The sequence below is a fragment of the Phocoena phocoena genome, chromosome 10, assembly GCF_963924675.1.
Source record: "Phocoena phocoena chromosome 10, mPhoPho1.1, whole genome shotgun sequence".
Taxonomy (NCBI): domain Eukaryota; kingdom Metazoa; phylum Chordata; class Mammalia; order Artiodactyla; family Phocoenidae; genus Phocoena; species Phocoena phocoena.
Window position 1 is genome coordinate 55,072,378 of NC_089228.1, and position 22,967 is coordinate 55,095,344.

The window sequence follows — 22,967 nt, forward strand, 5'->3', positions numbered from 1 at the left end:
TTTCATGTTTGCTGCAGGTTGCTATTGGGAACCTCGGTTATTTGTGGCATTTTTGCTCGAAAATCCTGGAGTCATTAAAATCTGGCCCCACAGACTACAGAGTAGGATATTGATAAGAACAAGGATGCAGGTGGCAATTCAGTAGATACTTAAACGGAAAAAATGTAGTGCAAGTTTCCCACACCTTGCAGACTGCAGGTTTATATGATAATAAACAATTATCACCAGGACAAAGAGGAAAAGGCCATGAAATCCAATAGCGCAGTGAGAAATCTACTAATACAGGTGGTCAAGCTTGTTCCATTTCATTGTCAAAGGAAGGCTATTTACTTGCTTCCAGTAGTTCAATTACAGAGTCATTTACTGCTGAAAGTTTTCCAGTAGGCAGATGTAGATCTACAGCTCTGGGCTTTACATTCAAAATTAGTGAGGAAAAAGGGAATAAGAATCTCCTCCACAGACAGCATAATTGATAAGGCAGAGATCTGTAAGCAACTCCAGAAATAAAATAAGTGTCTTTAAGCATCCCAGTTGGAATCTCCTTACTGTGTATAGTGGGCATGGGGAAGGGTCAAGATGCTGACTATAATTAATGATTTTTTAGAAGCTCTTTAAAATATTTTCCCTTTGATAGTTTTCTGTCTAGATGAGATATCAGTGGTTGGTGTGTGTGTGTGTATGTGAAAAATAGAGAGAGAGAGAGAGAGAGAGAGAGAGAGAGAGAGAGAGAGAGAGATTTCCTTGTGTACCAAAATGCTCAGAAACAGAGGGAAAATATTCACAATGGATCCTCAGTAGTTATAAAATCAAAGACAACTTTCTCTTCCTCTTACGCAAGATAAAAGTGGTTTTTATCCAACAAATAACACTATATGTGTGTGTGTGTGTGTGTGTGTGTGTGTGTGTTCTGAGGACATCTGAAACAGTGGAGATTATACAGACTGTAATCATTATTTCTAAACTGCCACAGTCTAGCAATTTCCAAAATTTGGCAGTGTATCCATAGACTAGATCAAAGATATGTCAATAACAAGGGTTTTTCTTGAGCATGTTTTTCATCATTTTCTTGTCAATAGGTTCTGCCTTTCAGTTGAAATTCAATTTATATCTTGCATACACCTAACCACTGTAATTTTATCACTTGTTTGATGGGCGTAAGAAGCCACTACTTAAGTGACCAAGTAACTTGACTCTTGTCAATCAACCTTTAAACCAAGACATGTATGTAATTCCCTTATTAATTACAAAGATTAACTTCATCAATCTTAGTTCATGACCAAATTCAAAACTTCCAGGCACAATCATGCTAAGAAATACACAGCTGAAAGATTTTAAATTCTAATTTATCCCACCTTGAAAAACAATTAAGGTGTCATAAAGGGCAATGAGTCCACCAAAGTAATCTCTATGGGAAGTGAGCCACAACAAAAGGTTAACAGATAGGGGAGGTACCAGCTTGCTAGAAGACAGCTGAAGATGAAGAAAACCAAATATACCACCTCTAGTTATTGGATGCTGAAATTGGAAAATGTCATCAGAGAATTTTAGCAATGATAATAAAATCCAAATGACCAAAAATTTGACAACTTAGTCAATATAACTCAGCTCTCTGTGGGAACAGTTAAGAGTAAGTATATACATACGTATGGCATAAAAGCATTAGATCAGGATTTCAAGATCTATTGGCTTTTCTACCTAACTTTTGAGAATCCAAAGATCAACACATTCACTGGTAGTAATCAGAAAACTTAAGTTGCATGTGAATAACTAATGGTCCAAAATGACCATTATTTTAAAACAAATATGTACCAAGCATCCCTATGCTATAACCAATTTTTTAAACTTTTTATTTGGAAATAATCATAGATTTACAGGACGATAGTATAGAGAGATCCCCTGTACCCTCCACCTAGTTTCCTCAAAGGTTATATCTTACATAATTTTAGTACAATATCAAAACCAGGAAGTTGACATTGTGTGCACAATATGTGTGCATGTCACTTTTATCATATGTGTAGATTCTTGTATTTACCACTGCAATCAGGATACAAAACTATTATAAATGATTTTATTTGTTTTCTTGAATATAAAAATGCATTATAATTTCAGGTAGAAAGTTCCAGACTACTTGTTTTACAAAACAATCACAGCATATTGAAAATTATTAATATTTTGGAAATTATTATCTAAGAAAACTCTATTTATAAAGGCCAAAGTGAAATTCTAGCAATACAGACAACATACACTTGTGTTAAACTTATCTCCCTGCACAGATTAGACCACCCCATCATTCAGCAACTGGCTCTCCGCAGCATGAGAGTGAGCGAGTTTTCAACACGTAGTTTATCAAAGACATCTTACTGAGAACTGTACTCCTCCAAAACTGTTTACTGGTGAAAGCCCCAGATACACACATGCGCATACACACAACGCTCTGGTCTGGGGTAAAACAGAGCACTTCACAAGTGCCTTTAAATCACTAATGAGGTTACCATAATAAAGGAGAACATTAATAAATATACACAAAGAATTAATGAAATAAACTAGCCAGATTCTTCCAAGCCAAGTCTATCATGGGGTTTCTTATTTTCCCTAACAAGTAAACATAATCCAAATTGTTGCAAACTCCAATTCGATTCAGCTAATGGCAGTGGAAAAATATATGATCACAAAAGAAAAAAAAATCAGAATCGAAACACCATTCTTACCTTGGCCATTTGTGCCTGCACGCCATTTGCCTTGAGAGACGCTACCGCTTTCTGTGCAGCTGCCGGACTGTCAAAATCTACAAAACCATACCCTGTGAAAACACAAAGACCCTGGTTAGTACTCACAAAGAGCTGCATCTCTGTCACACCAATAGAATGTGTGTTTGTGGTCAGACTTGCACTCATGACCCTGCTTGAACCATAGACCTCAATCCATGGCCCTTAACATGTCAGGAAAGATACCACAATATCGTTCAACATAAAATAGTAACTCGCTTATTTTCTAGAGGTTGCTTTTGAGATTGGCTATGTAATCAGCAAGCTGATTTAGACTAATTTGGTGAGTAAGGTAATATATTATTTAACCATGTTCTTCTTTCTTCAGTGGATTTGCTGCAAGAATGAGGAACACAAAATGCTGAAAAATAAAGAAAAGTTTATCTCAAAAGTTAATTTTCTAAACCTAAAAAAAACTGATGGTAATAAAAGCCATGATAGAACCAGCATGAAGTTAGTACAAGCAACCTCAACAGTTTCTGGTATTCAGTAGGCATTCAATAAATGCATGTTGACTACATGAATGAATGAAGGTTGTGAATGAGTCCAGGGAGGTTTGAAACTAGTTGCAGTTGATTTCCAAGCTTGTATTAAGTCATTACAGACCTCGTCTCTCTCAAACATAACATCCTAAATAAACGATTTGACTGTTAAGGAAACTGTGATAAAGAGTGAGTAAATAGAGAAATATTCAAGCGTCTTTTAAAAATAAGAAACAAAGACCCATGTCACGTATGTTACTTAAGTATAATCTGAAAAGGGTACAAGAGTTGCCTATACTGTTCTCTGATTGTGTGCCTGTGTGTGTGTGTGTGTGTGTGTGTGTGTGTGTACAGAGTGAGGCCAAAGAAACAGCCAGTAAAACAGAATAAATGAAAAGGGGATTTTGCATACCCATAAAATAGCTGATATTAGTTCAGGACTTAGCCTAACAGTAATTTCAGCTGCCAAGGATATTTCAAAATAAAAATGCTCAAGAATGAGTGTTTGGCACTCAGTGCCCACCATACGTATCCCGCTCCTCTCCTCAGCTGTCAGGCAGGGATTTGCTCTGTATTCCAATATTTTTCTCATTTAGAAGTTTTGAGGGAAACTGCTAAGGCAAACCTACTAACCATGCACTGTGACCATGCCCCCTCCCCACTAAAATAAACCAAAGAGTGAAAGGGAGTTCAATTACCAAGTTGTTTCTTGTAATTAACTTTTTAATTTTCTCCCCTTGAATCTCTTCTTTTTCTCCCTCCCAGCATGTTAACCTAAAATGAACTTGTTACACATCAGTGTACCATCAAATGCTCTTGAAAAGCTGGGCAGAGAAACTGGAAAATTTGTATTTCGAATCCAAAAGGAAGCCTGCTCTGTCAGTATTGCTAATTCCTTTCTTCCCACAAAATTCAAACTATGTGACTAATATGAGTATTACCACCCACTAAGATGAGTAAGATGAGGGAAAAAGCAGAAAGAAAAAGAGGAAAAAGAACAAAATAAGTCAAGAAGTAGAGTTAGAGGGAGAGGAAGATAAAACTAAAATGCAGACTTTATCTCCTATGTTCCAGCAACTGCCCTGAGTGGGTGATGTGTTGACACCTGATGAAATGATAATAATACATGTACTACTGTCCTCATGCCTGTTCACGTACATACATAGAGAAACTGAAGCTTAGGCCAGGTGACAAGACTGGTCCCAAATCACTAGCTGCTTAATCAGTAGAGCCAGGATGTGAAGCAAAGTCCACACACGCCCTTTCCAAATATACTGTACTATGAACTGCTTTATAATCTTATTTTGCAAACTATTTCTAGAAGCCCCTGAAACCCACCAGAGAGAGGACACAATTCTTAAAAATCCCTTAGACTCTGAGCTTAGCATATGAAATAAAACAATCCCATAAAAGAATTCAACCCAGCTCATTCAGTCAGTACACTTATTCATGGAGTGGTTGAGTTCTCAGCAGAACGGGCTACATGAGGTTTGGCAAGGCACCCCTCCCACCTCATGCTTTGGTCAGTCTTCCTCATCTGTTTGCAGGCTCATTCTTTCACTCAATAAGGAAATTCTATGTCAGGCATTTTGCCAGGTACAGGGTATAGAGTAGTGAAAAAAGAAAAAACAACCCAGTTCCCACCCTTACGCAGCTTATAGTTGAGTTGGAAGATGGACATAAAACAAATAACCATACAAATGAATCTATAATTACAAATCGGTATGCCTTCCCTGAAAGTAAATGAGATCATATACCAAAGAATCTGATGATTGATTGTTCATTATTGAAAGTTTTAAGGGAGCAGTGGCATGGGATGACCTGCATTTCTTAAAATATCACTCTAGCTGGCTTGTCTTAAAGATGGTATTGGTTTTGGGGGAGGCAGGTAGCAAGAGTGGAATCAGGGAGATAACTTAGGGGCTATTCCAGCAATCTGAACAAATGACAGCTGGCCATGAAATGGCCAGGATGCAATGGATGGTCTGAGTTACATTCTGGAGGCAGAATTAACAGGACCCAGTGATGGATGGACTGGGTGGGAGTAGGGGAGATACAGGCGACAAGGATTACTACAGCTTTTTCAGCATAAGCCAATGGGTGGGTGGAGATGTGATCTATAGAAATGGGGAGCTGGGAGGAGGAACAAACAGGGGAGAGGGAAAATTAAAATACTGGTTTGAGGCATGGTGAGCCACAAATGCCTGTGAGACATATAAGTAAAAATGTCAAAAAGCAGCTGGATATATTAGGCTGGTGCTCAGAAAAGGGAATAAGATTGGAAATATAAACTAGGAGATCAACAGCACGAAGATATGATTTACAGAAACAGAAAAAGACAAAAGTGCCTGGTGTAAGTAGAAACAAAGAGCCCAGGTTTGGAGCTGAACTTCACCACTGAAGCGTCAGACAGGAAAATGAGATTGCAAAGGAGGCTGAAGGAGAATCCGAGGGAAAGAAGGAAATACGAAGGGAATAAGACGTCTCATAGCCAAGGTAAGAAAGCTTCCCAAGCAGGACAGAGAGACTGACGGTGTCAAATGCCACTGAGAGTGAGAGCAAGATGGGAGCTTGAGAGACCCAATGTTTCAGGAACGTGGACTTCTTTATTTAACTAGAGTTGATTTATAATATTGTGTTAGTTTCAGGTGTACAGCTTCAGATTCTTTTCCATTATAGGCCATTACAAGACACTGTGATGTATAGTTCCCTGTGCTATAGATAGGTCTTTGTTGTTTATTTTATATACAGTAGTGTATATCATGGACTTCTTTTCATGCTTGGCTACAGGCCAGTGGGGGCGACTGAAGTCTGCTTGAGTAGTTGAAGAGCAAGACTAACGGAGGTAAAGAGAGTGTTTACAGTCTGCTTTGCCATTATGCTGCTGGCAAGGAGAATTAATAGCCAGCTTTAGCTCGAGGGGGATATGAGGTCAAAGGAGCTATTTGTGCTCGTTGGTTGTAAGATAGGAGATGCTATGGTTTTCAACCTTAGCTGCATGCTAGATGCACTTTGGGAGCTAAAAGAATGACCAATGCTCACTTCTCACCCCCAGGAAAATGAAATCAGTGTCTTTGGGAACGTGGCCAAGGTGTTTGCACACACACGTGTGTGTCTATTCCCCGGCTGGTTTCAGTGTGAAGCCAGGGTACAGTACTGCTGAATATTCATTCAAGTTATTCAACAAGTATTTATCTGTTGCCCCTATTATGAGATAGATACTGTTCTTGGCACTTTTGAATGTTGGTAAGAAAGATCAAGCAGAAGTCAAGAGGTTAAAGCTTCAGGCAGAGAAGGGGATAATTTATAGGGCAATGTTCCTGAGAAGGTGGAAGTGTGAGGGGTTCTAGAACATGAATGAAGTGCTGTCCTTTGCTAAAAGAGGGACTTTGCCCTTGGCCCATTGTAACTGGAAGGAAGAAAAAAAGAGCAGTCTCAATTACCAGGTGTTATTTCTTTGTATATCTTTGTTTCTGGGACATAGCCTGAGCTTAATAAACATTTGTCGAAATTAATTGAAACCATGTTTAAAAGATGCTAAGTTACTTCATGGGACTACAGTGGAGATTAACTAATAAAAATGTCTGTTAATACATTTTGACTCTAAAGAACAATATAAATGCCAAGCAGCCACGGCTCTGGCTTAGCCACGTTGCCACCCAGTGACGCCACCAAGGATTTCATGTCTCTCGGCCTCTATCACAGTGTGGCTTCCTCCATTTTTTCCACTACACACATCACACAGGATATTACAAAATCAAGATGCTGTTCTCCAGGGCTGAACTCCAATCCAAACAGAAGAAATCCTTGTGAGGGCAGGAGACACCCTGAGCCTTGTCTGAATTGGGGAAGTTATGGGTGAACTTCGAGAAGAGTGTCTTTCCAAAGAGCCATCATGCCAGCAAGGAGAGAGGCCCCTAAGTACAAAATATCTCCTCTCCTGAAGGCTCCTGGGAAGCAAAGTTATAAATAAAGAATCAATGTTTCACTGAGTTCTGTGTTTTTCATACAAACTTACTTTCACCAATTAAAATGAACAAGCAGAGGTAAAATGTCTCAAGCACCACCCCCCGCAAAAAAACACCACAATTCTGGAAACATTGCATTCTTGACTCTTATGTGACAGCATATACTACATCGCAATCAGAAAGGAACAAAATTAAATACGAAGCTGCCCCTAGAGAATAATGATGCCTTTACGAAGGAATAAAGCAACTCCAATTTGGTTTCAATTTGCTTTCCTTAACTACAAATCATCAAGCCTGGGAACAAAAACCTCTGTACCTACATCTGGTGAGAGGCAGGGTAGGGAGATTAGTTCAGCTCCAGCTAATAATGCTTTATGGTAACTGCTAAAATCCTCCATAAAATGGGATCCATTGGAAACACCAGCCCCAGTGACTGAAAGGCCATTGGTCTCTCTCAATTACATAATTAAGCTTGGCAGCAAGGTTCAAATGAATGAAAACTGAATGTCACTGTTTTCTCCACACACCCTTGTACTTGTTTTCCTTCCTTGTCAGAGGGATAAGGCCAGCAGTTCTGCAATTAGCGGGAAGCAGAGAGCAGCAAGAAAGAACCATCTCCATGCTAATTAGGTCATTCACCAAATGCACTCACTCCATTGGCAGAGCTAATCAATACTTTCCGAAATGCTTTAAACTTGGTGTGTTAATTTAAAGTTTTGTTATTTTTATTGCACTATAAGCCTGGTGACTTTATAAAAATAAGAAAATATATATATATTAAGAAATTATGACAGAGTTCTACAAACAATGGTACTGCCAGAGCGTTTTGTTTTTGTTTCTTCAGTGCTATCTGTAGGCAGCTTCTCTGTGACCTTTGCCATTCAGCTGGACCCGTGTGACAATTCATTTGAATTTTGTTAAAAGTCTCTTTATCATCTTTTTTAAAATTTAATTTTTATTTTACATTGGAGTATAGCTGATTTACAATGTTGTGCTAGTTTCAGGTGTATAGCAAAGTGATTCAGTCATACATATACATATACCCATTCTCTTTCAGATTCTTTTCCCATATAGGTTATTACAGAATATAGAGTAGAGTTCCCTGTGCTATACAGTAGGTCCTTGTTGGTTATCTACTTTATATATATTAGTGTGTGTAGGTTAATCCCAAATGCCTAATTTATCCCTCCCCCACATTTCCCCTTTGGTATCATCTTTAACAGTTAATTTTATACTTCTGTGTTGCAACTGGATCCTTAAATTCTCTATGTAAACTGCTTACATATTTACCAACTTTGGATGGTTCTTTATGTGGGGGAAATGATACAAACCAGAATTCCTGGTTCAGATGTGTGGTGGCATGAGCCGAGTGAGACTCGCTCTCAGAGTGTAATCTCACACGACATTTCATATTTCTGCAGAATGACTGTCATAAAAGCCCACTTGAAACACAGATGGCTTGATGTTAACACCCAACTTCTTTCAAAGACAATCCAGATGTGAGTCAAATATGACTTTTAAACAGAAGTGAACACTTTGTCTAGGAATCACAGGTTTCACTGAAGTTCCACTCATATTTAACAGCTGAAGATGTTTAAGAATCGCCCTTCCATAAATCCCCCCTCTTTCTACTTAGGCTTAAGAATATTCTGCGGCTGTCATCTGAGTTCAGAGCATGGAGAGAAGGTGGCCTGCAGGAAGGAAAGAGTGATTTGCAGGCTTCCTGGAAGTCTGCTGGACTCATGGCTGCCTCCAGGCATCTGTATTTCGATTTTTTTGTACATCCCTAAACTGTTGAATGACTGCCAAATGTCTGCTCTTATTATTGGATTTCCTAGTTCTCTGCATTATGTTGATCAAAGGAGGTAGTTGAAGGACAGCAATGATAAATTCTTTGCTACATGTATGCTTGTAAAACCAAACTAACAAGGAAACCCAATCATTTCTTCAGTATTTCCTTTCGCACTGATGTCCTGTGACTGACCATTACAATGAAGCAAGGATGCTACAATGCAATAGCCCTGCAGCCTAACTTACATGTGTGGAAAAAAAAAAAAAAAAAGGCAAAAGACAAATCCTGCTAGAAAGCAGAGGCCAAAGACAAGAGTGCTCATTTTGAGGAAAAGAATCCAAACCATTAAAATCTGAAATGACCTCCACTTTGAAGCATCTTTGGAAAAAGGATGGAACCATTTTATACAGAACAGAACAGTGTCTGTACTTATGCAAAGGGCTGCAGCCTTCAGACACTTAGCAAACAGAGGCAAATAAGGTGGGTAATAGGGTCCACCATACAGGAAACAGATTACTCCATTCTCTTCCCCTGACTTCTGAGCTTAATTACCTAAACATTCTGATATTCTAGTGCCAGGAACACTAAAATAAGACATCAGTTTTTGGAATAGAATTGACCTGTTTATATGGGACACTTTTGAACCATGATGTGACTTTCTTCTTATTATTTAATCTTAATTTTATTTTAAATTTTTTATTATTTTAAAATTGAAATATAGTTGATTTACAATGTTACGTTAGTTTCAGGTGTACAGCAAAGTAATTCATAATATATATATATATACCTTTATAGTTTATTACAGAATACTGAATATAGTTCCCTGTGTTATACAATAGGTCCTTGTTGTTTATCTATTTTATATATAGTAGTTTGTATCTGCTAATCCCAAACTCCTAATTTATCCTTCCTCCATTCCCTTCTCCTTTGGTAACTATAAGTTTGTCTTCTATGTCTGTGAGTCTGTTTCTCTTTGTAAATAAGTTCATTTGTATCACTGTTTTAGATTCCACATATAAGTGATATCATATGGTATTTGTCTTTCTCTTTCTGACTTGCTTCACTTAGTATGATCATCTCTAGGTCCATCCATGTTGCTGCCAATGGCATTATTTCATTCTTTTTTTATGGCTGAGTAATAGTCCATTGTGTAAAGACGATGTGGTATATATTACTATTACTTAATTTACTAAACATCTACTATGTGCAAAGAAGATAGTGTGTTCGATGCTGCAGGGAAAACCAAGATACTCTGACATGGCCCTTCCCGTCAGGGAGTTTATGGTCTAGTAGGATAGATAAAAACATTTAAATACAGTGGTGGGTCCTCTTATGCAAGGGGTTACGTCAGTGAGCATATGCAAAATGGCATGTTTTCATTGAGTATAATATGCATGGTTTTGTGTGCACAGCTCTGCTCATCAGAGCTGAATACCTGAGTCAGGTCCCTTCTTATTGAGCAGCATGATGGTAAAACTATCCACATTCTACATTTATGTGTGCATTAGTCTATCTTTCTGTTTTCCTGTTTTTGTGCATAATAGAAACGTATTAAGTTAAATACAAAATATAGGGAGGAATTAGTATCACATAAAAGGTGAAAAGAAAGTGCTAGTGTTCTAAGATAGCAAATATTTCTTCCAGGTGGGGGCAAACTCAGTACACTTTGAGAGCAAACGACAAAAGTGAGGACTAGGGAAAAGAAATTAGGTCCCAAGTGGCATTTCCCTGCAGAATAAGACAATTACAAAAGACACGACGAATTTAAGGAGCAACATACTTAGTGGCATGCCGCTTGAAAATGGGACGCTTCTTATTCCAGTTATGGTGCACAGAGAGTCTTATTAAACCAAACACAAATTCAAAACCCAAAACTCACTTCCCTTGTCACCCTGTTCAAATGATTTTTAAATGAGAGAAATTGCTTCTTTCTACTGAATAAAGTCAAAATTAGGATCAGGATCATTATTTAATGGGCTTAGAGAGATCATTATGCTTTACTGAGATTAAAGAAATTCACTGATTTGTCAAGGTTTTTGACTAAACCAGCCATGATTTTATTATAATATTGTAGAAATTAAGGGAGCAGTCTACTTGGCTGTAAATGGATAGATTAACCTCTGTGAATCATCTTGCAAAGTTTTCCTTTCCTTTGTTCAAGGACACATATAAAATATATGTCTCATGTGAACCTTTGGTCCTAAGTGTCTCTGCCATCAACAGCAGTGAGATGTGTAAGTATATAATGCATTCTGGCCGCAGGAGCAGGCCAGAGTATTGATAAAACAATTCCACTGAGTCTGTAAGTATGATGGAAGCAAGCTGTAACTGAATACTCTAATTACAGCTCTGCAATCCTAGCCCACAGTAGGCAAAACTATGGTTTTATTCCTGGGTGCCCATCTTTCCTCCCCTCTCTTTGCTCTGGCCTTACAGGCAGGTAAAACTGTAAACTATTCCTCCATCAGAAGAGCAGAGTTGATGGCCTCAGTGTGTGAGGATCAATGGAAGAACAATCTCCCCTTCCCCACCCGCCCCCCCCCCCAAGTACTTTAATCCACACTCACTCAATGCCTCCAGCCAATGGCCTGGAAAGCATGTCTGTAGTCTTACACATCCTTCTACAGCAGAGACATCTCCTGCCCTATGTCACATTCACCTTTAGAGGGTGGACACTGTAGTGCAACTAGGTAACCACCCAGAAGGATGCATTAAGCAGCTCACTGCAAGAAGGAAGGAAGAGAAAGTGAATCCTACATACAGGTAACCTCTTTGAAGAGGCATGCACCTGTGTACCTTTGTTTTTGTTACAGTCTACAATCTAGCTAGTCCCTCCACAGACTTGTCAATCCATCTCTATTTCTGTACCAAGCCCTGGGGCCCTTTGAACACCATTATTTTCCTGGGAAAGGGTTCCATCCATGATTTCCTACTTCCAAATCTTTGACAAAACTCACTTTGAAACCCTCGGGAAGCTTCTGTCTAATGCATTTCCTAACATATACCCATGTTTTACTGGAAACAGTCTTCAGTCACATATTTATATGCCAAATTCCAAATATTTAAAATAAATGTCCACAAGTACTGTCTCTGTCACTATAAGTGGTAGCTTTGACATCCTCTTGGACCCTAAATTACTTCTCTCCAACCCACCTGACATACCAAATACAATTCTAGTTTTGTATTAGAATCTAGAAAACAAAGAAACTTAAATGTGCATGTAGGCAATTAAAAATAACACATGCATGTGATTAAAAAGATTAAAAATAAAGTATAAAAATCATGCCAAACAAAACATTATTCAATGAAATGAAATTTCTTTTCTACCTAGACCTTAATGCTCTGGTCCAACTTCCTAAGAAACTGTCCAATGAGTCCGTCTGTGTTCTAACTTGAAAAAACAACTAGAACTAATTCTTGAGCTCTTACTTTTGTATGTATTAGAAGCACTTAGGGATTTATATAGAAATAAAATAATTTCTGCTATTAAAAATCATGAAATGAAAAACATTTGTAAGATTTTGTAAATGGCTCCACAATTGTCCATTTTCCCTTAAAAATAAATAGGAGTCTTGTTTTCTTTTAATTTTAAAAGTCATACAATTCTATTGGAAATTTCAGTTGATATGGAGAAAAATTAGCCATGATGCCACCTCCTAAAGCTAAGTAAATTGTTACCTTATTTTTTCCTTTATTTTTAACCAAAATGGTGCCACTTTATACACACATTTTTATGGGTTTTTTTTCTCTTAATAACACATGTGGCTACATTTCCTGGTCGATAAATGTGGATCTCTAAAATACCATTATTCTCTTATTTTCAGCATCCCAATTGACAAACTCTTTCTTAAAGATTTCTGAGCTCTACATTATGCCTTAGCCAAATGTTTTCTACTTCGCAAAACTGATTTTATTCCAATATTTTGAAAGAGTTTAATTAATAAAATAGTAATAGGCAATATTTTCAAAGCCTCCTAGACTTTAGAGAGTGGTTTTTCTTAAGTGTTTTGATTCTTTCAAAGATGTTTCAAAGAAAGACCCTTAGGCATTACAAACCAAAGATATCAGAAACCAGTCAAATCAAATTCAAACGATACCCTCCTGAAATATAGGGACTGGAAGCCCGTTTTCTTTCTCATTGCAATTAAGTTGGATCTATCTCAAAGGAATTTTGGAAATATATCAGGATCTTGCGAGGCAAAATTACAGCTCTGTGATTCAGAAAGGATGCCATGAGTTCGAATAGTCATGCCATTATACTCATGACTGCACATTCATTTATAAGTTGAAAGTGAAATCTTTTTCAACAATCAAAGACATGTTTTTCCCAAGGTAATTTGACCGTAATTTGTAAATTGGTACAGTAGCTGATTGCACCAACTCTTTTGAATCCCTCTGATAGCTGGTGATCCATGACTTACAGCTGAGGTCTTTCCTCTTACAGGCAGAGCCTGCTGGAAGAATCCTGGTTGTCTAAAGAAACTAGGATTTCATGATCCTAGAAGATGCTGGTTGAGATGCAATTTAGGGAACAGTGACTAGGATATAAAATGGTCCTAAGTAGGATCAGGACGTGGATCACTAGGGAAGTGGCTCTACAAGCAGACCCAGAGTGGCCTCCCATGAGAGGTTTCCTTTATTTTTTTTTAATTTATTTTTTTTGTACAGCAAGTTCTTATTAGTTACCTATATTATACATATTACTGTATATATGTCAATCCCAATCTCCTAATTCATCCCACCACCACCACCCCCTTTCCCCCCTTGGGGTCCATACATTTGTTCTCTTCATCTGTGTCTCTATTTCTGCTTTGCAAACCAGGTCATCTGTACCATTTTTCTACATTCCACATACATGTGCTAATATATGATATTTGTTTGTCTCTTTCTGACATACTTCACTTTGTATGACAGTCTCTAAGTCCATCCATGTCTCTACAAATGACCCAATTTTGTTCCTTTTTATGGCTGAGTAATATTCCATTATATATATGTACCACATGTTCTTTATCCATTCGTCAATGGACATTTAGGTTGCTTCCATGACCTGGCTATTGTAAATAGTGCTGCAATGAATGTTCAGGTACATGTGTCTTTTTGAATTATGCTTTTCTTTGGATATATGCCCAGTAGTCGGATTGCTGGGTCATATGGTAATTCTATTTTTAGTTTTTTAAGGAACCTCCATATTGTTCTCCATAGTGGCTGTATCAATTTACATTGCCACCAACAGTGCAAGAGGGTTCCCTTTTCTCCACACCCTCTCCAGCTTTGTTGTTTATAGATTTTCTGATGATGCCCATTCTAACTGGTGTGAGGTGATACCTCATTGTAGTTTTCACTTGCATTTCTCTAATAATTAGTGATGTTGAGCAGCTTTTCATGTGCCTCTTGGCCATCTGTATGTCTTCTTTGGCGAAATGTCTATTTAGGTCTTCTGCCCTTTTATAATTAGGTTTTTTTTTTTAATATTGAGCTGCATGAGCTGTTTATATATTTCGGAGATTAATCCTTTGTCCGTTGATTTGCTTGCAAATATTTTCTCCCATTCTGAGTGTTGTCTTTTCATCTTGTTTAGAGTTTCCTTTGCTGTGCAAAAGCTATTAAGTTTCATTAGGTCCCATTTGTTTATTTTTGTTTTTACTTCCATTACTCTAGGAGGTGGGTCAAAAGATCTTGCTATGATGTATGTCAAAGAGTGTTCTTCCTATGTTTTCCCCTAAGAGTTTTATAGTGTCCAGTCTTACATTTAGGTCTTTAACCCATTTTGAGTTTATTTTTGTGTACGGTGTTAGGGATTCCATTCTTTTACATGTAGCTGTCCAGTTTTCCCAGCACCAATTATTGAAGAGACTGTCTTTTCTCCATTGTATATCCTTGCCTCCTTTGTCATAGATAAATTGACCATAGGTGCGTAGGTTTATCTCTGGGCTTTCTATCCTCTTCCATTGATCTATATATCAGTTTTTGTGCCAGTATCATATTGTCTTGATTACTGTAGCTTTGTAGTATAGTCTGATGTCAGGGAGTCTGATTCCTCCAGCTCCACTTTTTTCCCCTCAAGACTGCTTTGGTTATTCGGGGTCTTTTCTGTCTCCACACAAATTTTAAGATTTTTTGTTCTAGTTCTGTGAAAAATGCCATTGGTAATTTGATAGAGATTGCACTGAATCTATAGATTGCTTTGGGTAGAATAGTAATTTTCACAGTACTGATTCTTCCAACCCAAGAACATGGTATATCTCTCCATGTTTTTGTGTCATCTTTGGTTTCTTTCAACAGTGTCTTATAGTTTTCTGAGTACAGGTCTTTTACCTACCTAGATAGGTTTATTCCTAAGTATTTTATTCTTTTTGTTGCAATGATGAATGGGATTGTTTCCTCAACTTCTCTTTCTGATTTTTTGTTGTTAGTGCATAGGAATGCAAGAGATTTCTGTGCATTAATTTTGTATCCTGCAACTTTATCAAATTCATTGATTAGATCTAGTAGTTTTCTGGTGGCAACTTTAGGATTCTCTATGTATAGTATCATGTCATCTGCAAACAGTGAAACTTTAACTTTTTCTTTTCCAATTTGGATTCCTTTTATTTCTTTTTCTTCTCTGATTGCCGTGGCTAGGACTTCCAAAACTATGTTGAATAATAGTGGTGAGAGTGGACATCCTTGTCTCGTTCCTGATCTTAGAGGAAATGCTTTCAGTTTTTCACCACGGAGAATGATGGTGCTGTGGGTTTGTCATATATGGTGTTTATTATGTTGAGGTAGGTTCCCTCTATGTCCACTTTCTGGAGAGTCTTTATCATAAATGGGTGTTGAATTTTGTCAAAAGCTTTTTCTGCATCAATTGAGATGATCATATGGGTTTTTTTCTTCAATTTGTTAATATGGTGTATCACATTGATGGATTTGGGTATACTGAAGAATCCTTGCATCCCTGGGATAAATCCCACTTGATCACAGTGTATGATCCTTTTAATGTGCTGTTGTATTCTCTTGCTAGTATTTTGTTGAGGATTTTTCCATCTATATTCATCAGTGATATTGGTCTGTAATTTTCTTTTTTTGTAGTATCTTTGTCTGGTTTTGGTATCAGGGATGATGGTGGTCTCATAGAATGAGTTTGGGAGTGTTCCTTTCTCTGCAATTTTTTGGAAAAGTTTGAGAAGGATTGGTGTTAGCTCTTCTCTAAATGTTTTATAGAATTCACCTGTGAAGCCATCTGGCCCTGGACTTTTGTTTGTCGGAAGATTTTTAATCACAGTTTCAATTTCATTACCTGTGATTGGTCTGTTCATATTTTCTATTTCTTCCTGGTTCAGTCTTGGAAGGTTATACCTTTCTAAGAATTTGTCCATTTTTTCCAGGTTGTCCATTTTATTGGCATATAGTTGCTTGTAGTAGTCTCTTAGGATGCTTCGTATTTCTGCGCTGTGTGTTGCAACTTCTCCTTTTTCATTTCTAATTTTATTGATTTGAGTCCTTTCCCTCTTTTTCTTGATGAGTCTGGCTAATAGTTTATCAATTTCACTTATCTACTCAAAGAACCAGTTTTTAGTTTTATTGATCTTTGCTACTGTTTTGTTTCTATTTCATTTATTTCTGCTCTGATCTTTATGATTTCTTTCCCTCTACTAACTTTGGGTTTTGTTTGTTCTTCTTTCTCTAGTTCTTCTAGGTGTAAGGTTAGATTGTTTACTTGAGATTTTTCTTGTTTCTTGAGGTAGGACTGTATTGCTATAAACTTCCCTCCTAGAACTGCTTTTGCTGCATCACATAGGTTTTGGATTGTCATGTTTTCATTGCCATTTCTCTCTAGGTAATTTTTAATTCCTCTTTGATTTCTTCAGTGATCTCTTGGTTATTTAATAATGCATTGTTTAGCCTCATGTGTTTGTGTTTTTTACATTTTTTTTCCTGTAATTTATTTCTAATCTCATAGCATTGTAGTTGGAAAAGATGCTTGATATGATTTCAATTTTCTTGAATTTACCGAGTCTTGATTTGTGATCCAGGATGTGATCTATCCTGGAGAATGTTCCATGTGCACTTGAGAACAAAGTGTAATATGCTGTTTTTGGATGGAATGTCCTACAAATATCAATTAAATCTATGTGGTCTATTGTGTCATTTAAAGCTTGTGTTTCCTGATTAATTTTCTATCTGGATGACCTGTCCATTGGTGTAAGTGAGGTGTTGAAGTCCCTCACTATTATTGTGTTGTTATCGATTTCCTCTTTTATAGCAGTTAACATTTGCTTTATGTATTGAGGTGCTCCTGTGTTGGGTGCATATATATTTATAATTGCTATATCTTTCCTTGGATTGATCCCTTGATCATTATGTAGTGTCCTTCCTTGTCTCTTGTAACATTTTTATTTTAACGTCTATTTTATCTGGTATGAGTTTTGCTACTCCAGCTTTCTTGTGATTTTCATTTGCATGGAATATCTTTTTCCATCCCCTCACTTTCAGTCTGTATGTGTCCCTAGGTCTGAAGTGGGTCTCTTGTAGACAGCATATGTATGGGTCTTGGTTTTGTATCCATTCAGAGAGCCTGTGTCTTTTGGTTGGAGCATTTAATCCATTCACGTTTAAGGTAATTATCAATATGTATGTTCCTATGACCATTTTCTTAATTGTTTTGGGTTTGTTTTTGTAGATCCTTTTCTTCTCTTGTGTTTCCCACTTAGAGAAGTTCCTTTAGCATTTGTTGTAGAGCTGGTCTGGTGGTGCTGAATTCTCTTAGCTTTTGTCTGTCTGTAAAGCTTTTGATTCCTCCATCAAATCTGAATGAGATCCTTGCCAGGTAGAGTAACCTTGGTTGTAGGTTCTTCCCTTTCATCACTTTATGTATATCATGCCACTACCATCTGGCTTGTAGTGTTTCTGCTGAGAAATGAGCTGTTAACCTTATGGGAGTTCCCTTGTATGTTATTTTTCATTTTTCCCTTGCTGCTTTCAATAATATTCCTTGTCTTTTATTTTGGCCAATTTGATTACTATGTGTCTCGGCATGTTTCTCCTTGGGTTTATCCTGTATGGGACTCACTGCGCTTCCTGGACATGGGTGGCTATTTCTTTTCCCATGTTAGGGAAGTTTTTGACTATAACCTCTTCAGATATTTTCTCTGCTCCTTTCTCTCTCTCTTCTCCTTCTGGGACCCCTATAATGCAAATGTTGGTGCGTTTAATGTTGTCCCAGAGGTGTCTTAGGCTGTCTTCCTTTCTTTTCATTCTTTTTTCTTTATTCTCTTCCACGGCAGTGAATTCCACTGTTCTGTCTTCCAGGTCACTTATCTGTTCTTCTGCCTTGGTAATTCTGCTATTGTTTCCTTCTAGTGTATTTTTCATTTCATTTATTGTATTGTTCACGTCTGTTTGTTTGTTCTTTAATTCTTCTATGTGTTTGTCTTTAATTCTTCTAGGTCTTTGTTAAACATTTCTTGCATCTTCTTGATATTTGCCTCCGTTCTTTTTCCGAAGTCCTGGATCATCTTCACTATCATTGTTTTGAATTCTTTTTCTGGAAGGTTGCCTATTTCCACTTCATTTAGTTGTTTTTCTGGGGTTTTATCTTGTTCCTTCATCTGATATATAGTCCTCTACCTTTTCATTTTGTCTGTCTTTCTGTGAATGTGGTTTTTGTTCCACAGGCTGCAGAATCGTAGTTCCTTTTGCTTCTGCTGTCTACCCTCTGGTGGATGAGGTTATCTAACAGCTTGATAGAGGCTATCTATCAAGCTCTCTGGTGGGAGGGACTGGTGGTGGGTTGAGCTGGGTGTTGCTCTGGTGGGCAGAGCTCAGTAAAACTTTAATTCACTTGTTTGTTGATGGGTGGGGCTGAGTTCCCTCCTTGTTGGCTGTTTGGCCTGAGGCAACCCAGCACTGAAGCCTACAGGCCCTCTGGTGGGGCTAATGGCAGACCCCAGGAGGGCTCACACCAAGGAGTACTTCCTAGAACTTCTGTTGTCAGTGTCCTTGTCCCTGTGGTGAGCCACATCCACCCCCCACCTCTGCAGGAGACCCTCTAACACTAGCAGGTAGGTCTGGTTCTGTCTTCTATGGGGTCACTGCTCCTTCCCCCTGGGCCCTGATGTGCACATTACTTTGTGTGTGCCCTCCAAGCGTGGAGTCTGAGTTTCCCCCAGCCCTGTCAAAGTCCTGCAATCAAATCCTACTAGCCTTTAAAATCCGATTATCTGGGTATTCTTCCTCCTGTTGCTGGACCCCCAGGTTGGGAAGCCTGACACAGGGCTCAGAACTTTCACTCCAGTGGGTGGACTTCTGTTGTATAAGTGTTCTCCAGTTTGTGAGTCACCCACCCAGCAGTTATGGGATTTGATTTTATTGTGATTGCACCCCTCCTACCATCTCACTGTGGCTTCCCTTTGTCTTTGGATGTGGGGTATCCTTTTTGGTGAGTTCCAATGTCTTCCTGTCAATGACTGTCCAGCAGTTGGTTGTGATTATGCTGCTCTTGCAAGAGGGAGTGAGCACACATCCTTCTACTCCACCAACTTCAACCTCCCCATGAGAGGTTTTCTACTTTGCTACTCTACTTGGGATCTGAGGACCAGCAGCAACGACATCACTTAGGAGTTTGTCAGAAATCAGAACATCAGCCCCATCCTGGAGCTACTAAATCAGGCTTTACATGTTGACAAGATCTCCAGGTACCTGAATGCACATTAAAGACTGAGATACCCAGGACTTCCCTGGCAGTCCAGTAGTTAAGACTCCGTGCTTCCAATGCAAGGGGCACGGTTTTGATCCCCGGTCGGGGAACTAAGATTCCATGTGCTGTGTGGTGGCGCAGCAAAAAAAAAGACAAAGAAAAAACGACTGAGACACCCTGGTCTGCAACCAGCCACTGGTCAAGTCAGGACTGCACACACCGTTATCATAAAATGGAAGAAAACGGGGATCATCTCATCCACCTCTACTTAATCTTCAAATATGCTATGTGATAGCACTGAGTCCAAAGGCACAGAACACACAACCAAAATTAAGGTTAATAATAATATTACCTTAATTAAATGTTGGCTCTGGGAACTGAATAAATTTAAATGCCTTTAAAGCATCTGGCCTACTGCCTAAGCATCCTCTCTCTCCAACGTCCTCACCTTCTCAGACTGTGCTGAAATCTGCATGCTGATTTAATCCACTCGCCTTAAATACATTCTAAGACACAAGCCGGGCAGGTATATTACGTTTTCCACTAACATTTTTTTATATTTTTAAAGACAGCTATGCTGCCCCAGCTTATATTTGCAAAATGAATATTTGAAAATATAGGATTGGGGCTATTTTTATATAATAACCATGTTCAGCACAAGTGCATGCCCTCCCTCTCTCTCCCATATATTTGTCCTTCAGAGATATACGTAATTCTGTTCAGTTACAAAGTTCAAATTGGCCCTACATTAATATATTCCCTTAAAAAGTACTGTTCATTTGAAGAAGCAGGTAACCAATGTGAAGAGTGATCATACAATAAATGTATTATGCAAATTCCAGTGAACATTTTATGCACACTGGATAAAGAATCAAATTAAAGTCTCATAACCCTTGGAAAATTAGAGTTAGCAAGCACAGAGGTTGATTTGCCCTTGAACACAAAAACTGCTAAGAGCAGACATTCCTCCATCATTTCCACAAATCTGAACCATTTTGGAAGGTTTCAGATTAAAATAAGAAATCCCCCAGGAGTCATAAAGATCAGCTATTTTTACAGGAATAATTTGGAGTCACAATTTTAAAGTGTTATGAGTTGGAAGGAATGGGTGAACTTCTGTGTCACATTTTGAAAAGCTAATATTCCAGGTTATCAGCCAGTTTGGAACACCAAAAATTGCACAAGGAGAGGGGAAGTGGGAAGGGGAAAAGATTTCTGAAGAATGAGCACAGGAGGGCTGACTTAAGAGCTTTCCCCATAACAACCCAAGTGGCAGCTCTGTGACAGACCACACGCTCCTTCAATTACCCTTCACTCGATGTAATAATGGGACATAATAGCTCTCTTCCTATTACACTGTCGTGTCCACTCTGTGCCGCTTGCCAACACTGATTCTACCACTGGACTCTCCGAAGAGGAATAATGGACCATTAAGAAGCATAATGCAGACAGTCAACACAGCACTTACCTACTGGAGGACAGAGAAGCCGTCACAAGCATCTCACTAAATCAATAAGCAAGTACGGGTGTGAAGAAGGTGAGTCGAATACCCATTATGCCCCTAATTTTTACACATGGAGCCAGGATGTGGGCTCCAGTCCATCCATTCATCAACCCCTGGAAATCAGTTTTGTTTTCTGTTCATCCTTTTTAGGAACTAGGCAGGACTTAAATATGAAAATTTTGCTATTGATTGACCAAGTGTTCAGTGAGGTCCACTTCTGAGTTCCGAGGAAGGTGATATGAGGAGAAAAAGACAAACAAGATGCAGATTCTCTCCTAGGGGGACAAGCAAGCCCAAAGGAGAACCAGCCTGTGTGACACCCCCATACTCCTTATGGGCTGTACGTGGTGTGTGTATCAAAGCACAAAAACCTATGGCACATGGCACGGTGCTGGAGGGAAAGGAAAGCTTATTTCTGAGGAGAGAGACAAGGGAGATGGAATTGGAGCTTTTTAATACCTTCCTTTTTCTTATTTTATAACTTCTTACTCAACTTTATTGAAGTATAATTTACATATGATAAATGCCCATTTCAGTGTACAGTTTGATGAGTTTTGACAAATACTTTCACCTGTATAACCACCATAACAATCAAGATTCAGCACTTTCCTCATCCCCCAAAGTTCCCCTTTCCCCCTTATAGTCACCCCTCCCCAGCTGCCAGCCTCCCAAACACTGATCTGTTTCCTGTCAGTAGAGATGAATGGTGCCTGTCCCAGCATCTCATACAAACAGAGTCACAAGTGTGTACCCTTTTTTCTGTTTTTGTGTTTTGCTCAGCATAATGAAAACTTTTAGAGATGAGAAGGAAAGGGCACTCTAGTTTGAGCAAAGATTTGGAGCCAGGTAAGTAAAGGGTGAGCTCAAAAACTTTTCTGGGACTGCTAACATAGACCAAAGAGGAGGGGCTGGGGAAGGAGCTGCGTGAATGAATGATCTAACCTTGCACAGCCTGGAACCTCTGAACAATTTCACACCAACTTCATGCCCTCTCATGATAGTCAGGCCATGCTGCCTCAGGGCCTTTGAACCTGCTGTTCCCACTGGCTGGAATGCTCCTCTCCTAGACTGTACATACCTGGATTCTCCCTCTCCTCCATGAGCCTCTATCATCACATGCTGTTAAAGTCCTTCACTGTGCTGGACACAATCTGTGGATTACTTTATTTGTGTATTTTATCCTAATGGACTGTTAGGGACAAGATAATAGAGAACAGGATGGTTCTGCTCATAACTGGACAAATCACCAAGACTTGGGACACTTTCTGGTTCAGATTAGCCACTGAAAAAATGAGGAAATGAGTGAGTGAAAGAATGAATGGTAAATTCATACAAATTAAATACCTCTGCTTTCACCAATCACCGCAATGAGAAGCCCACGCACTGCAGTGCAGGGTAGCCCCTGCTCGCCGCAACTAGAGAAGGCCCGCGCAGCAACAAAGACCCAACACAGCCAAAAATAAATAATAAATAAATAAATTTATTAAAAATAAATAAATAAAATGCCCTTTCATCATTATATAATTTAAAAGCAACAGAGTCTTGTAAATTTGCCACACCAACCCCCAAAATGGCAGCACTGGCCTGATCTGTGTTTATGCCTTTTGGGGCAACAAGACAAAATATTTAACTTCCAGAAAGACCTGGAAGATGCTGGATGTCAAAGTCACCATGACTAAAAAGAGTTATTATTATTATCGTAATAAGGTAGGGTTTTCTTTTCTAATTATGTCCAAAGTGGCCTGAAAACAGGACTGAAGTGTTTTGGTGTTAATGCT

General features: G+C 38.6%; 1 protein-coding gene across 1 annotated transcript in view; it reads right to left on the reverse strand.

The window, feature by feature from the left end:
- Positions 1 to 22,967, reverse strand: part of RBMS3 (RNA binding motif single stranded interacting protein 3) — a 531,745-nt gene that overhangs the window by 365,615 nt on the left and 143,163 nt on the right. Inside the window, exon 3 of the mRNA XM_065884879.1 lies at positions 2,709 to 2,800. Within this exon, the coding sequence (XP_065740951.1) occupies positions 2,709 to 2,800 (92 nt within the window). The remainder of the gene's footprint in view (positions 1 to 2,708; positions 2,801 to 22,967) is intronic.